Here is a 14868-nt window from a genome sequence, read left to right on the forward strand (position 1 = left end):
TAATGATTTAGGTTTCTGTAAATATTGTTTACATAACCTGTGTGTCTTTTTATTTCAAATGAAATTTAAAATCTGACAATCTAATTTACGAAAGAAGGAGTGAGGGAGAAAAAATGGTATACACTGGAACAAATATGAGAATCACGGAAGTACATTCAGTTCAACAAAGTTGGGCCACTGTAAATAAATTAATTAAGAACCAGTGATGAAAATCTCCCTTGATTCTGGACAATAGTGGAACAAAGTTGGCTTTATAAAGCTCTGCGAGTGTATATGTGACCTGGATGCCCAAATATGAAATACTTTGTGAGGCAATTTTAAAGAGAAAATTGTGCAGAGGATATTTCTTAGCAGCAGAATTTATAGTAAATATTTGACTTTTACCCAAGTTCAATTTGTAGCCAGACATATGTACAACAGTTTAGAGAGTACTTAAGGCAGGCAGGAACGAGGCGGAGATGTCCGAGACATGTAGAATGTCATCTGCATAGAGAGAGACTTTCACCTGCACATTGTGTCTACATATCACCATAATAAGCAGGTTTGTACAAAGCGCTATTGAGAGAGGCTCAATTACAAGAGCAAAAAGCAATGGGCTCAGGGGGCTGCCCTGCCGTGTGGAACGGTAAAGGCGAAAATATTCAGATTTAATATTATTTGTCCTGACCGAGGCTTCAGGAGATGATAATTGGAGCTTAATCCATGAAATAAATCTATTGCCAAAGCCAAATCTCTCCAAGACATAAAATAGATAATTCCACTCCACTTGGTCAAATGCCTTTTCAGCATCCATATATATCACTGCTTCTTTAATGCTAAGAGCAGGCATATTATACAATGTTTTGAAAAGAAGTCGAAGATTAGAAAAGGAGTACCTAGTTTGATCCGCATTAATAATAGAAAGAAGAATAGTATCCAGACATGAAGCCAGCAGTTTGGAAAATAATTTAAAGTCCACATTTCACAGACTAATTGGGCAATACGAAGTAAAGGACAAAGGGTCCTTTCCTTTTTTCAAGAGGAGAGAAATTGAAGCTTGGTTGAGCGTTTGCGGGAGGTGAACAGATTCAAACGATTCATTGTACATGTCTAATAATAGGGGGGCTAGATTATGCCAATATTTTTTTTTAAAATGTGTGAGGATAGCGATCTGTTCAGAGGGATTTTCCATTTTGTAGTGATAACGCTGCAACATTTAATTATGCAGCAGTAATTTGTCTCTCTAACTCTACCGGAGCAGACTGATCAACCAAGGAAATGTCCAGATTGGCAAAAATTATTAAACTCAAGGGTAGAACAATGAGAAAATGAGTAGAGGGATGCATAAAAATTACTAAATACATTATTGATCTCAAGATCATCACTATACCTGAATCGGATTCCGTGGAATACAATGGGATGCTAATATCTTGTGCCGTTGATGAGCTAATAGTTTACCAGCTTTTTCGCCAAGTTCATAAAACTGAACAAAGTATTTGTTCAGTAGCACAGACAGTCGCAAGGACATCAAGTTCTGCCTGTAGAGAGAGCCTTTCCTTATAAGTGCCTGGGTTTTAAGAGGTGGAATACAAGTTATCTAAGAGAGATATGCGTTGTGTCAAACTAGTCAATTTATTCTTCCTGAGTTTTTTCTCATAACTTTCATACAATATTATCTCGCACCTAATGTATGCCTTCAGCGCCTCCCAGAGTACAGAGGCCGACATCCCAGGAGCTTGTTCAAGAGAACAAAACAAATCTATTTGACGCGTAACAAAATCCACAAAGTCATCATTTCCACACAAAATTCTGTAGTTCCCTCCCCCTCTCTCTGATTGAGGTTGTCAGATACGCAGCCGAATCCAGCTCGATCTACAGGGCGACTCCAAGGAACTTCAAACTTCCACTGCCTCTTACTAGGGGTTGAGGGGCAGGGACCATAATAGCTGACCAGACAAGCGTTTTGTCAATAACAAATCTCTAACCAACACATTTTACACAGAAATTAGGCTATTTTCAGGAAGAAATACATCATGCCTGTGTACAATATCACAACAAATGGCAATGATATGGTTATTGTCAGTACTATCAGAAAACAAAGACTAAACAAACTACAACCAACACTAGCAATGGTTATACTGGTGAAAATAAGTAGAGAATGCTTAGCAGCCTAATGTACGCCCAAAACTAAAGAGGAAACATTTTACCAAGGTATGCCTATAGGCTACACGAATGAGGAATTATTTTGTCATGTGATTTGGCTGTCTCCATACGTTTCACATTGCCATGATGACAGCCATGCTAATGTTGGAACCCATTTCCTCAGCGTATCAGCATATTGAGAACGAAATAAAACTTTGTAGGCACTGACACTACCCATAGCCACATAGGTTTTATTTGTTGAAAATACACTTTGCCCTGTCAGTTTGAATACACATCGACATGCAGGCTAACGGGCATATATTTCCCCCAATAGCCTATATGTCGATGTGTCATTGACCGGGCTAGCATCGTAAGCATTACACTAGGAGAGAAGCACTTTCAAACTAAGCATTCGTTGCACGAACATACCAGCTTTGTTAGACAAGATCATAGACTGTATTGGACAATATAGTTTGATACGATATGTCCATTTCCATTTACTACAAGTAATAAGAAAACGTAAATGCCTGACTTACCAATCAAGAAGGAAATGAGCAAGTTAATATTCTCCGCCTTCAATCGTCTCCATTTTTCAAAGGCATCCCCGATGCAAATCCTCATTTTGTTCCTGGCTTTGTCAATAATAACTTGAGAATTGTAACGACGCCTTTTAGATTTATTAAGGTCTGACATGTTTAGTAACTTTACCAGTGGCAGTAGCTCAACGAAGAGGGCGGTGCGTAACTGGCAACCTGGATGTGACACACTCACACACTTTGTAATTGGTCAACAGGTAGAGGGCGGGACATCGAAATGAAAAAGATAACACGATTTCGGGGCTGTAAATCTATTTTTGAAATTAGCATATCCCGGCTGAACTACTGTTATCAGTTATAAAGGTATTTGAAAAGAACATGATTTATTAATGCCTTTTGACATATCTGGGCCATTTAATGACTTGACATGAAATTATTACCAATGGCTCCTTTAAAGTTCTGTCATCAATCAATCAGAAATATCAAGCAGCTAAAATGCGGCAAACATGGATATGTGTGCACAGAGTTTTTTTTTGCATTTTCCCCCCATCATGCTTTGCAATGGAGACAAATGTGTATAATTTAGATTTTGTTATGGTGGTTTACTGTTTTTTATAATATCCACAAAGTTAAGTGAGCAGGTTGTGTTACATGTGACCATGTTTGTTGATTTTTTGTGCTGGTATAATTTTTATTTTGCGTCATGACTAGGGAAGGTTGTGTGGATTGGGTCATATAAGTAATTGTGGTGCATATGGTCACTAAATAGTACACTCCAAGGTCACTGGCCTGTGTCAATCACGTTGTCCACAAGATCGCGCCAAATAAGCTATCATACCGCAAGATGAACTGCGGTCATGTGAACTCTGGCCACGGTAGTTGAACTCAAGCCGTCTGGTGGGCCACATTGAAGACGCTGGTGGAGTGCCATTGGACAGTTTGGACACCCCTGCCATATAAGATAGCAAAGAAACCTCTCCCGCCGTTCACAGTATCTGGTTCTGAACCTGAAATAAATTAAATCGAACAATGCAGACTGAAAAAGTTCCCTGTCCTTAGACCCGGTACAGAGTGTCCAGTGGGCACGGTCCAGCATGGACTTGTCATCATTCTCTTGAAACAATTAAGCAGTGAACCTCACATCCTTCAGGAAGGCCCACCACTCAGATATTATTGCACCTCGAACGGCCCTCCAGATCATCGCATTTTTTTAGAGAGGAGATTAACTGTGACAGTCAGCTTATTGATGTCAGTGCGGAGCTCGCTAGCATTAACGTTAGCATGAACTCCAGGCCAGTGATGGCTCCGCCATAGGATGAGAGAATACTCTCGAATGGTTCCAAAACAACCGCTATTTCTCCTCTGATAACGGATTTAAGATTGTCGAGGATGTCGGCTCGCATTTCTTCCATCTTCTGACTTATCCAATCACAGGGGGCCGAGTCTAGGACCGACTCCTTCATGGTATCCGGATGTGGAGACGCACGAGGCCTGGAGCGGCCTGGCTTGTCGGATTTCCCTCGGTCAGACATCATAGAATTCGCAGGCGCAATCCACAAAAAAGAAAGTACACACGACAGGTGAGCAAAAAGTATGGTAGAGTTGACGGAAGGAATTAGTAAAAGTGTCAAATTATTAAAGAGGTCACATTTCCACAGAGCCCCCACTAAGCACGCCTTTCACTGACCATGCTCAATTGGAAGTTCCTCGGCCCGTACTTTCTTACTGTAAGTATTTTTTTTTTTTTATCATTGTGGCTTTTACAGCCCATGAACACAAAATTAATTGGTGAAGATTTCAACAGAAAATACTGAGAGGCTTCCGTGGGGATAAGACGCTGTTTGATAATAATAATAAGTGTCTTACTGTAATGCTGGCTAATCCTATGCTCTGCAAATAAACACAAACACAACATTTGAATGTACAATACTCCGACTGGAAAAAAAGACATGTCCTGAGCTTAAACCTAAGATCGATCATAAGTTGAATGAGGACACTGTGATGTATCACGTGTGAATATGGATGTCTTCTTTATTGGCTGTCATGCAGCATTTATTGCTGAGCAGGACGCTTATTGATCTAAACTACGCTTTAGCTAAACTCACTGCCTGGGGTGATGATGGTGCATTGACTTTGGAGCTGACACACACACACACACACACACACACACACACATGTACATAGACTGTTTCAAGCACGACTCATCACATACTTCACGTATTCCACCTAACACTTCATTCAGACAGTCAAAATGCCTGATTAATCATAAACAACATCATTCCTTTTCAGGATGTGGACTGGAGTAGCTTGGCGGCAGCATTAAACGGCATCTTCTTTACACACACACACACACACACACACACACACACACACACACGCACGCGCGCACACACACACACACACACATATGCGCGCACGCACACACGGAAACATACACGTCCCCTCGCAAATGAATGAGCCTGGCTGCAAAATGCGGAGGCGATGAGATTCCTTTTGAATTGACTGCGAGTGCCAGTAAAAATGGCTTCATCTCTGACTTCATGCTTGATTTTATGCAGTGCCTTTGCTCCGAAGTCGATGAAGAGCAAAAGCAAGGCAGGATGAAGCGACGATAAGGAGGAAAAGCGCCACACATCCATGGATTAAACACATGTTGTAACACACACATCCTTTTAGAGAGTGTGATTAATAATGTAATATGTAAAACAGCTGACATTCCTTTTGTTTCATTACATACTGTACTCCAATGACATCATGTCAAACTAGCAGGACACCTTGTTGGTGGCTGTGGTTAAGATCCCCCAGCCAGACATTCTAGCATACTTGTCATAAAGATATCAATGTTTTATAATCAATAGATAATGATCATATTGATATGTGTATGACTTGTATGCTAGCATGTCTTACTAAGCATTTTTAATACAAAACCTTGTTTTGACAAAATGTGCAGGTGTTCTTGTATTTGTACCCTTCTTGAGACACCAACAAGGAAAAGTACTTTACATGTGAGGACCGGTGAACAAGTTAGGACCGAAATCATTGTCCCAATACGGAAAACCTTTGCATCTGATAGAGAATGTCGGTGTATCTTAAATCTGAGGTGATATCATTTAGATAGATTGTTTTCCAAGTTCAGGGATGTCTTTCATTTTCCCCTATGATGTCTAGAAAGGGTGGTCCTAAAGAGGTAGGCATTTTTCGGAGGTCTCAAGAAGGTAACAAATACAAGAATGTGTGTGTGTATGTGTAAAAAATCTGCCCATCCTTGTTCCGATCTGTGTGTCTGTGTTCGTAATTGTGTATGTGTAAAAAAATCTTTATGTCTGGGTTCTGATCTGTGTGTGTGTGTGTATGTATGTATAATCTTGTATTTCTACCTTTCTTGAGACATCAACAAGGAAAAGTACCTTCCATATGAGGACTGGTGAACAAGTTAGGACATAAATCATGGTCCCAATACGGAAAACCATTGCATCTGGTGGTGAAATCTATCAAAATTAGGGTGGTCCCAAAAAGGAGGGCTTTTTCAAATTGACTGTGTGTCGGTTTTTAAAGTGCTCCCCCTCCAGTCAACATATGAAATAACAAGTGTGTGTAAACATTTGAAGTGCTCCCCCTCTGGTCAACATATGTAATAACAAGTGTGTGTAAGAAATTGAAATGAGCCCCTTTTGGCTATTATTAATACATAAAGTAAATATGTATATAAAGACATACTGTAATAACTTGAAGTAAATAATGAAGATTAAAAACCAATTACAAACAAAAAAATAAAAAATAAAATAAATTAACTAAAAGCAGTCTTTCTAACAATGTGTCGACTTTTTTTCTTATAAAATTGGGAACAATTTCTCATATTCTTTCTGCGTCTGTAATATTGCAATCATTTCTCATAAAATTATTACTTTTTTATGTAAAATTATTACTTTTGAATGCAAAATGGTGACATTTGTCATATAAAATTCCGACTTTTATCACAATATTGCCATTTTTTTTTTTGTTCTTGTAAAATAGTGAAATTTTTTGAGTAAAATTATGACTTTTGTCATAATTTTGCCAAGTAAAAATTCAGATTATTATTATAATATTGCTAATTTTTTAAAGTTTTCTTATAAAATTGTGACTTTTGTCGAGTAAAATTACGACTCTTTTCATAAAATTGCCTAAATGTTAAGCTTTTCTTACAAAATTGCGACTGTTATTGAGTAAAATTCCAACTTTTATCATAATATTGCAGAAATTTTCAGTTTTTATTGTAAAATTTTGACTTGCGTTGAGTACCGAGTGTGTGTGTGACAATCATTGGTACTTTAACTTTTTTAACTTTTAAAATTACGACTTTTATTATAATACTGCCAAAATTCTACGTTTTTGTTGTGGAACTGTGACCTTTTTCTTGTGAAATTCCAACTATTTTTTCACAACAAGCTTTTTTATATTTGCATAGTATGTACAGTATATATTATTATTGTTGTAAATACAAATCTTTATATATCTGGAAAGGGTGGTCCTAGAGAGGTAGGCATTTTTCGGGGGTCTCAAGAAGGTAACAAATACAATGAATGTGTCTATTGTGTGTGTGTGTGTGTGTGTGTGTGTGTGTGTGTGCGTGCACTCACAGCTGTCCTCTTCCTCCGAGATGATCTTGACCACGTAGCAGGCATAGATGAACCCCACCAACTGGAGGAGACAGGAAGCAGACATTAGTGAGAAGTTGTTGTGGAAAGAAGAGCATATTGTGTTAACGACGCGCACCAAAGCTTTGTTGAGTTAGTGTTACACAAAATGTTTTTTTTTTTATTGCTTTTTCACAAAAAGCACTCATGTGGTCTCCTTAGCTACCAACGTTCTTGTTTGGACGCCGAGACTAGAACACCTTTGCTCTCTAATCTCTCCTTCTCATTGGCTGCTCCTTGGCAACCAGGAGGAGGTTGCCGATTAGGGCAGAGATGCAGGAAAGGGTGGTCGATAAAAGGTCGGCCTTTTAAGACCTCAAAAAAGGAGGGCAGATAGAAGACGTTGGCAGAAGAATTCAAGTGTAACACCGAAAAGGCTTACAGTCTGTTTCTGCAATGAGGCTTTAGTTACGACCTTGTTTTGGTATTCATTGATGTTCGTTTATCTCAAGGTCTACACCTCATTTATTTGGAAATATGTTCCTCACTCCTTCCGCGCCTCTGTCGCCATCTTGCTCGCCTCCAACTAATATGCACAGACAACTAAATTAGTGATTTTACTGCATCAGCAATAATTACTTTGCTTACAAACTAGCATTAAGTAAAACTAACTAACACAACCACACACACACTAGGTGTGGTGAAATCATCCTCTGCATTTGACCCATCCCCTTGTTCCACCCCCTGGAAGGTGAGGGGAGCAGTGAGCAGCAGCGGTGGCCGCGCTCGGGAATCACTTTGGTGATATAAATCCCAATTCCAACTATCAGTGGTACTTTAACTTTAACTTAACTAAAACTAACCCTAACCCTAATACTAACATACTGGTCTATCATACCTCTAACAATTACCTGCCCCAAAACATACCATAACACCGTCACTAACTAACCCTAATACTAAATAACACTAACTAACCCTAACAAACATGAACTAACCCCACCTCTAACTACACCTAATTAGCCCCAACAATAACTAACCCTTGCTCACAGCTCACAATACTAACTACCTGTAACCATAACTAAAACAACACAATATGACATAAGACAAACCAACCACAACTTACCCCAGCTCTGACTAACACTAACCCTAACTTTAACAAACTAACTCAATCACTAATCCAAACTCTAACTAACCAGGTAAATGAATAAATAACTAAATAAATGAATGCCCCTGACCTTCAAATTGAGCCAAAAAGCAGTAATATTTGGGGTGTAACAGTAAATGTATATTCACAATATGTTTTTGTATATTATAATCATAAAATAAGTAATTATTAGATACAGTACTACACTGATTTGATTTGTCAGCTAAACACAAGATGTTTGGTTTAGAATAGTTGAGCATATATTGAATTACGCTAAATTGTTTTAGCAGTTTTATTGAACACAATCTATCAAATTGTTCACCATTCTTATTTTAATGTTAGTATTTGTTTCAATGTTTGATTCAGTTTACACATTATTAAAGCAGTTCACACAAAAGTTAAGTAATTTTATGTTTTGGATTTTGTTTCTTTACCGCACCTAAAGTAAACTGAACTGTGAAGACGAATCCACACAATAGGAAACACTAATTTAAGCTTCCTTCTGCTTCTTACTTACAGATCAAGAAAAGAGAAAGAACAGCGACATGTAAAGACTCTGCTGTGCTAATTTCATATTTGTTGAATAAACAAGAATATTATAGTCTTAATAGTCTTTTGTTTGCTTTGTCTAATAACATTTTACGTTTGCAACCAATCAGAGTCTTATTCGAGCTAAACCATTTCTATTTCACTTTGTCTTATAATCATTTTTCATCATTATTTACTGCTTTTACTAGCTAATTTACTGCTTTTACTAGTTAAATTACTGCTTTTACTAGTTAAAATACTGCTTTTACTAGTTAAATTACTACTTTTACTAGTTAAATTACTGCTTTCAGTAGTTATTTACTGCTTTCCCTAGCTAAATTACTGCTTTTACTAGTTAAATTACTGCTTTTCCTAGTTAAATTACTGCTTTCAGTAGTTATTTACTGCTTTTCCTAGCTAAATTAGTGAAGTGAAGTGAATTATATTTATATAGCGCTTTTCTCTAGTGACTCAAAGCGCTTTACATAGTGAAACCCAATATCTAAAGGCCTACTGAAATGCGATTTTCTTATTAAACGGGGATAGCAGGTCCATTCTATGTGTCATACTTGATCATTTCGCGATATTGCCATATTTTTGCTGAAAGGATTTAGTAGAGAACATCGACGATAAAGTTTGCAACTTTTGGTCGCTGATAAAAAAAGCCTTGCCTGTACCGGAAGTAGCAGACGATATGCGCGTGACGTCACAGGTTGTGGAGCTCCTCACATCTGCACATTGTTTACAATCATGGCCACCAACAGCGAGAACGATTCGGACCGAGAAAGCGACAATTTCCCCATTAATTTGAGTGAGGATGAAAGATTTGTGGATGAGGAAAGTGAGAGTGAAGGACTAGAGGGCAGTGGGAGCGATTCAGATAGGGAAGATGCTGTGAGAGGCGGGTGGGACCTGATATTCAGCTGGGAATGACTAAAAGAGTAAATAAACACAAGACATATATATACTCTATTAGCCACAACACAACCAGGCTTATATTTAATATGCCACAAATTAATCCCGCATAAGAAACACCTCCCCCCTCCCGTCCATATAACCCGCCAATACAACTCAAACACCTGCACAACACACTCAATCCCACGGAGGAGTACCGTTCACCTCCCCAAAGTTCATACAGCACATATATTTCCCCAAAAGTCCCCAAAGTTACGTACGTGACATGCACATAGCGGCACGCACGTACGGGCAAGCGATCAAATGTTTGGAAGCCGCAGCTGCATGCGTACTCACGGTACCGTGTCTGCGCATCCAACTCAAAGTCCTCCTGGTAAGAGTCTCTGTTGTCCCAGTTCTCCACAGGCCAATGCTAAAGCTTGACTGTCATCTTTCGGGAATGTAAACAATGAAACACCGGCTGTGTTTGTGTTGCTGCAGCCGCCCGCAATACACCGCTTCCCACCTACAGCTTTCTTCTTTGCTGTCTCCATTGTTCATTGAACAAATTGCAAAAGATTCACCAACACAGATGTCCAGAATACTGTGGAATTTTGCGATGAAAACAGACGACTTAATAGCTGGCCACCATGCTGTCCCAAAATGTCCTCTACAATCAGTGACGTCACGCGCTGACGTCATCATACCGAGACGTTTTCAGCAGGATATTCCGCGCAAAATTTAAAATTGCACTTTAGTAAGCTAACCCGGCCGTATTGGCATGTGTTGCAATGTTAAGATTTCATCATTGATATATAAACTATCAGACTGCGTGGTCGGTAGTAGTGGCTTTCAGTAGGCCTCTAAGTTACATTTAAACCAGTGTGGGTGGCACTGGGAGCAGGTGGGTAAAGTGTACACAAAAGGCAGTAACTAGGATGGCAGAAGCTGGGATCGAACCTGGAACCCTCAAGTTGCTGGCACGGCCACTCTACCAACCGAGCTATACCGCCTAGTTAAATTACTGCTTTTACTAGCTAAGGTACTGCTTTTACAAGCTAAACTACTGTTTTTATGAGCTAAATTACTACTATTAAGAAACTGTTCAAACTCAAAGTGTTTACAAATTACAAGGAAGAGGAATACTGATAAACATCTTGAACCTTATTGATGAATGACATTCTATCACATATTCAGTAAATTATGTGGACCATACAGCAATTTAACTATCTATTCTATTTCAACTCTGCTTTTTCCTTGTCCTTTTCAGACATGTTAGAATGTGAAAGTGTAAACATGTGACGTCAACATTGTAACTGTACACAAACACATCACAATATAATTATTTTCTTTTCATTACTCTTTTTGTTGTTTTGTTTTTCTCTCTCCTTTTCGGTTATTAAACATGTTTGAAATAAATACAATTTACTGGTTATAGTACTGAAATACGTTTAGGATTTACTGGCTTGAGTAGTTACATTTTTATTATTAATAAGTGGTTTTAGTATTTAAATGAGTTTATTATTTACTGGTTTTAGTGGTAAAATTAATGTATTATTTGCTGGTTTTAGTCTGTAAATAAGTTTATTATTTGCTGGTTAAAGTAGTTAAATGAGGATCAAATAAACATCAAAGAATGATTTTGCTAACCCAGCACACAAAAGAGCGTCTGGGTTGAAGCATTGATTAGCGCCAAATAAACAAATGTAATGGCGTGAATGAGATACGTTGGTGACAGCACAGTTTATCAGCAGCAAAAGGACGTGTGGGATTAACGATAAGGCACGGAGGAAGTTGGCAGTGGGAAAAAAAGTATGATTATCAGGCGCAAACAGACGACATCATCTGATTCTAAACACACTTATCAACGTCTACAAGCAGGAAACGGGATGGAATCAATTAGGAGTTTAAATATTGTCGTCATCTTCACAGATGATGACCTGTCTTTTACCGGGATTATATCATTTGAGGGGGCGGGGGCCACTGTTTCTTTCTGAAGCAGGAGGAAAAAGCAGCATCATTTTGTTAAGTTAGTGTCTTATTGGGTAACCAACCTAAAGGTGGCTTCTAGACCTCTCTAAAAGGTGTCCTCCTGTCTTATTTTGTTGGTTAAACATGTTCATATAGTGAAGGTAGACATATTCAATATAATTAATTGAAAAAACATTGCCTACATCTAAACTTTGTGTTAGAGGTGCCAAAGCAAAACCAAACCTTAAATTCTAACGCTTGTGTGCATTAAGTCTTCACTTTCATTTGTACAAACCCCGTTTCCATAGGAGTTGGGAAATTGTGTTAGATGTAAATATAAAGGGAATACAATGATTTGCAAATCCTTTTCAACCAATATTCAATTGAATGCACTACAAAGACAAGATATTTGATGTTCAAACTCATAAACTTTATTTTTTTTTTGCAAATAATAATTAACTTAGAATTCCATGGCTGCAACACGTGCCAAAGTAGTTGGGAAAGGGCACGTTCACCACTGTGTTACATGACCTTTCCTTTTAACAACACTCAGTAAACGTTTGGGAACTGAGGAGACATATTTTTTAAGCTTCTCAGGTGGAATTCTTTCCCATTCTTGCTTGATGTACAGCTTAAGTTGTTCAACAGTCCGGGGGTCTCCGTTGTGGTATTTTAGGCTTCATAATGCGCCACACATTTTCAATGGGAGACAGGTCTGGACTACAGGCAGGCCAGTCTAGTACCCGCACTCTTTTACTATGAAGCCACGTTGATGTAACACATGGCTTGGCATTGTCTTGCTGAAATAAGCAGGGGCGTCCATGGTAACGTTGCTTGGATGGCAACATATGTTGCTCCAAAACCTGTATGTACCTTTCAGCATTAATGGCGCCTTTACAGATGTGTAAGTTACCCATGTCTTGCGCACTAATACACCCCCATACCATCACAGATGCTGGCTTTTCAACTTTGCGCCTATAACAATCCGGATGGTTCTTTTCTTCTTTGGTCCAGAGGACACGACGTCCACAGTTTCCAAAAACAATTTGAAATGTGGACTCGTCAGACCACAGAACACTTTTCCACTTTGTATCAGTCCATCTTAGATGAGCTCAGGCCCAGCGAAGCCGACGGCGTTTCTGGGTGTTGTTGATAAACGGTTTTCGCCTAGCATAGGAGAGTTTTAACTTGCACTTACAGATGTAGCGACCAACTGTAGTTACTGACAGTGGGTTTCTGAAGTGTTCCTGAGCCCATGTGGTGATATCCTTTACACACTGATGTCGCTTGTTGATGCAGTACAGCCTGAGGGATCGAAGGTCACGGGCTTAGCTGCTTACGTGCAGTGATTTCTCCAGATTCTCTGAACCCTTTGATGATATTACGGACTGTAGATGGTGAAATCCCTAAATTCCGTGCAATAGCTGGTTGAGAAAGGTTTTTCTTAAACTGTTCAACAATTTGCTTATGCATTTGTTGACAAAGCGGTGACCCTCACCCCATCCTTGTTTGTGAATGACTGAGCATTTCATGGAATCTACTTTTATACCCAATCATGGCACCCACCTGTTCCCAATTTGCCTGTTCACCTGTGGGATGTTCCAAATAAGTGTTTGATGAGCATTCCTCAAATGTATTTATTTATTGCCACCTTTCCCAACTTCTTTGTCACTGTTGCTGGCATCAAATTCTAAAGTGAATGATTATTTGCAAAAAAAAAATGTTTATCAGTTTGAACATCAAGTATGTTGTCTTTGTAGCATATTCAACTGAATATGGGTTGAAAATGATTTGCAAATCATTGTATTCCGTTTATATTTACATCTAACACAATTTCCCAACTCATATGGAAACGTTTATTGAGTGTTGTTAAATGAAAAGGTGATGTAACACAGTGGTGAACATGCCCTTTCCCAACTACTTTGGCACGTGTTGCAGCCATGAAATTCTAAGTTAATTATTATTTGCAAAAAAAAAAAAAAAGTTTATGAGTTTGAACATCAAATATCTTGTCTTTGTAGTGCATTCAATTGAATATGGGTTGAAAAGGACTTGCAAATCATTGTATTCCATTTATATTTACATCTAACACAATTTCCCAACTCATATGGAAACGGGGTTTGTATATATACTTACATCATGCATACACATATATACTTACATCATGTATATAAAACCTTAATGGAGGTGTTTGGACGTTTTTAATGGCTTTTATAGGCAAATTTGCGCGACTCCTGTAGGCTCTATTGTAAGCAGACTTTTGATCACATTTATTTAAAGTTTGGAATGCATAAACAAAACAAAAACATGTGTTCTTCTCTTACAGAGAATAATTTCACCACACCTAGTGTGTGTGTGACAATCATTGGTACTTTAACTTGAACTTAACATAAGGGTTAGGCAACATTGCAAAAGAAGCGCAGTTCCCCTTTAAAGACAGCGCAAGTCCATTCCAGACGGTTGATAATAGGTTAGTGTTTTTCATACCTACCATTATTCTCTCACTAATTTCACTTGATCAAATCAAAACTTCTATTGTTCCACATTACGAAATAATAAAAGTATGTACGACCCCTGCTGATATTGTATGGGATCAAACCAATATTGGTATTATATCGGAAGTAAACAAGTTGTATATTTATGTTTTCCAAATGTTTAAATGTGTTTTTATATAAATGTGTGTATGTATGACAAATGTGACTCTGTGTTATTTTATCCAAATCTGCTGATGAAGGATAAAAGCAAATATGAAACAGTTGATTAGCATAAAGCAAGATAAAGTGTAATATTACTGCTCCTTGTCAATATTTTACTTTTCTGTTTCTTCACAATACAAGCACACCCCGACCCCCTCTTCTGTGTCAACAGGATATTATGTTAGCATGCAGCAACAGCAAGATGGAATATTAACAGGATATTAATGTGCATTGCAGCAAGAGTTGTATGTGCAGCAAAAGTCATTTTCAGGGGTGATAAGGCTGCAGAGAGCAGAACCTACGCTGCTGACTCAGCAAAGCACCAAACCCCTGCGGGCCCAAACAACATTCAAATTCGGGGC

The 14868-nt window shown here is 38.4% G+C and overlaps 1 protein-coding gene across 1 annotated transcript in view; it reads right to left on the reverse strand.

Moving 5' to 3' along the window:
- Positions 1 to 14868, reverse strand: part of nkain2 (sodium/potassium transporting ATPase interacting 2) — a 180352-nt gene that overhangs the window by 18750 nt on the left and 146734 nt on the right. Inside the window, exon 6 of the mRNA XM_061929673.1 lies at positions 7277 to 7337. Within this exon, the coding sequence (XP_061785657.1) occupies positions 7277 to 7337 (61 nt within the window). The remainder of the gene's footprint in view (positions 1 to 7276; positions 7338 to 14868) is intronic.

Source organism: Nerophis lumbriciformis, linkage group LG34 (assembly GCF_033978685.3).
Source record: "Nerophis lumbriciformis linkage group LG34, RoL_Nlum_v2.1, whole genome shotgun sequence".
Taxonomy (NCBI): domain Eukaryota; kingdom Metazoa; phylum Chordata; class Actinopteri; order Syngnathiformes; family Syngnathidae; genus Nerophis; species Nerophis lumbriciformis.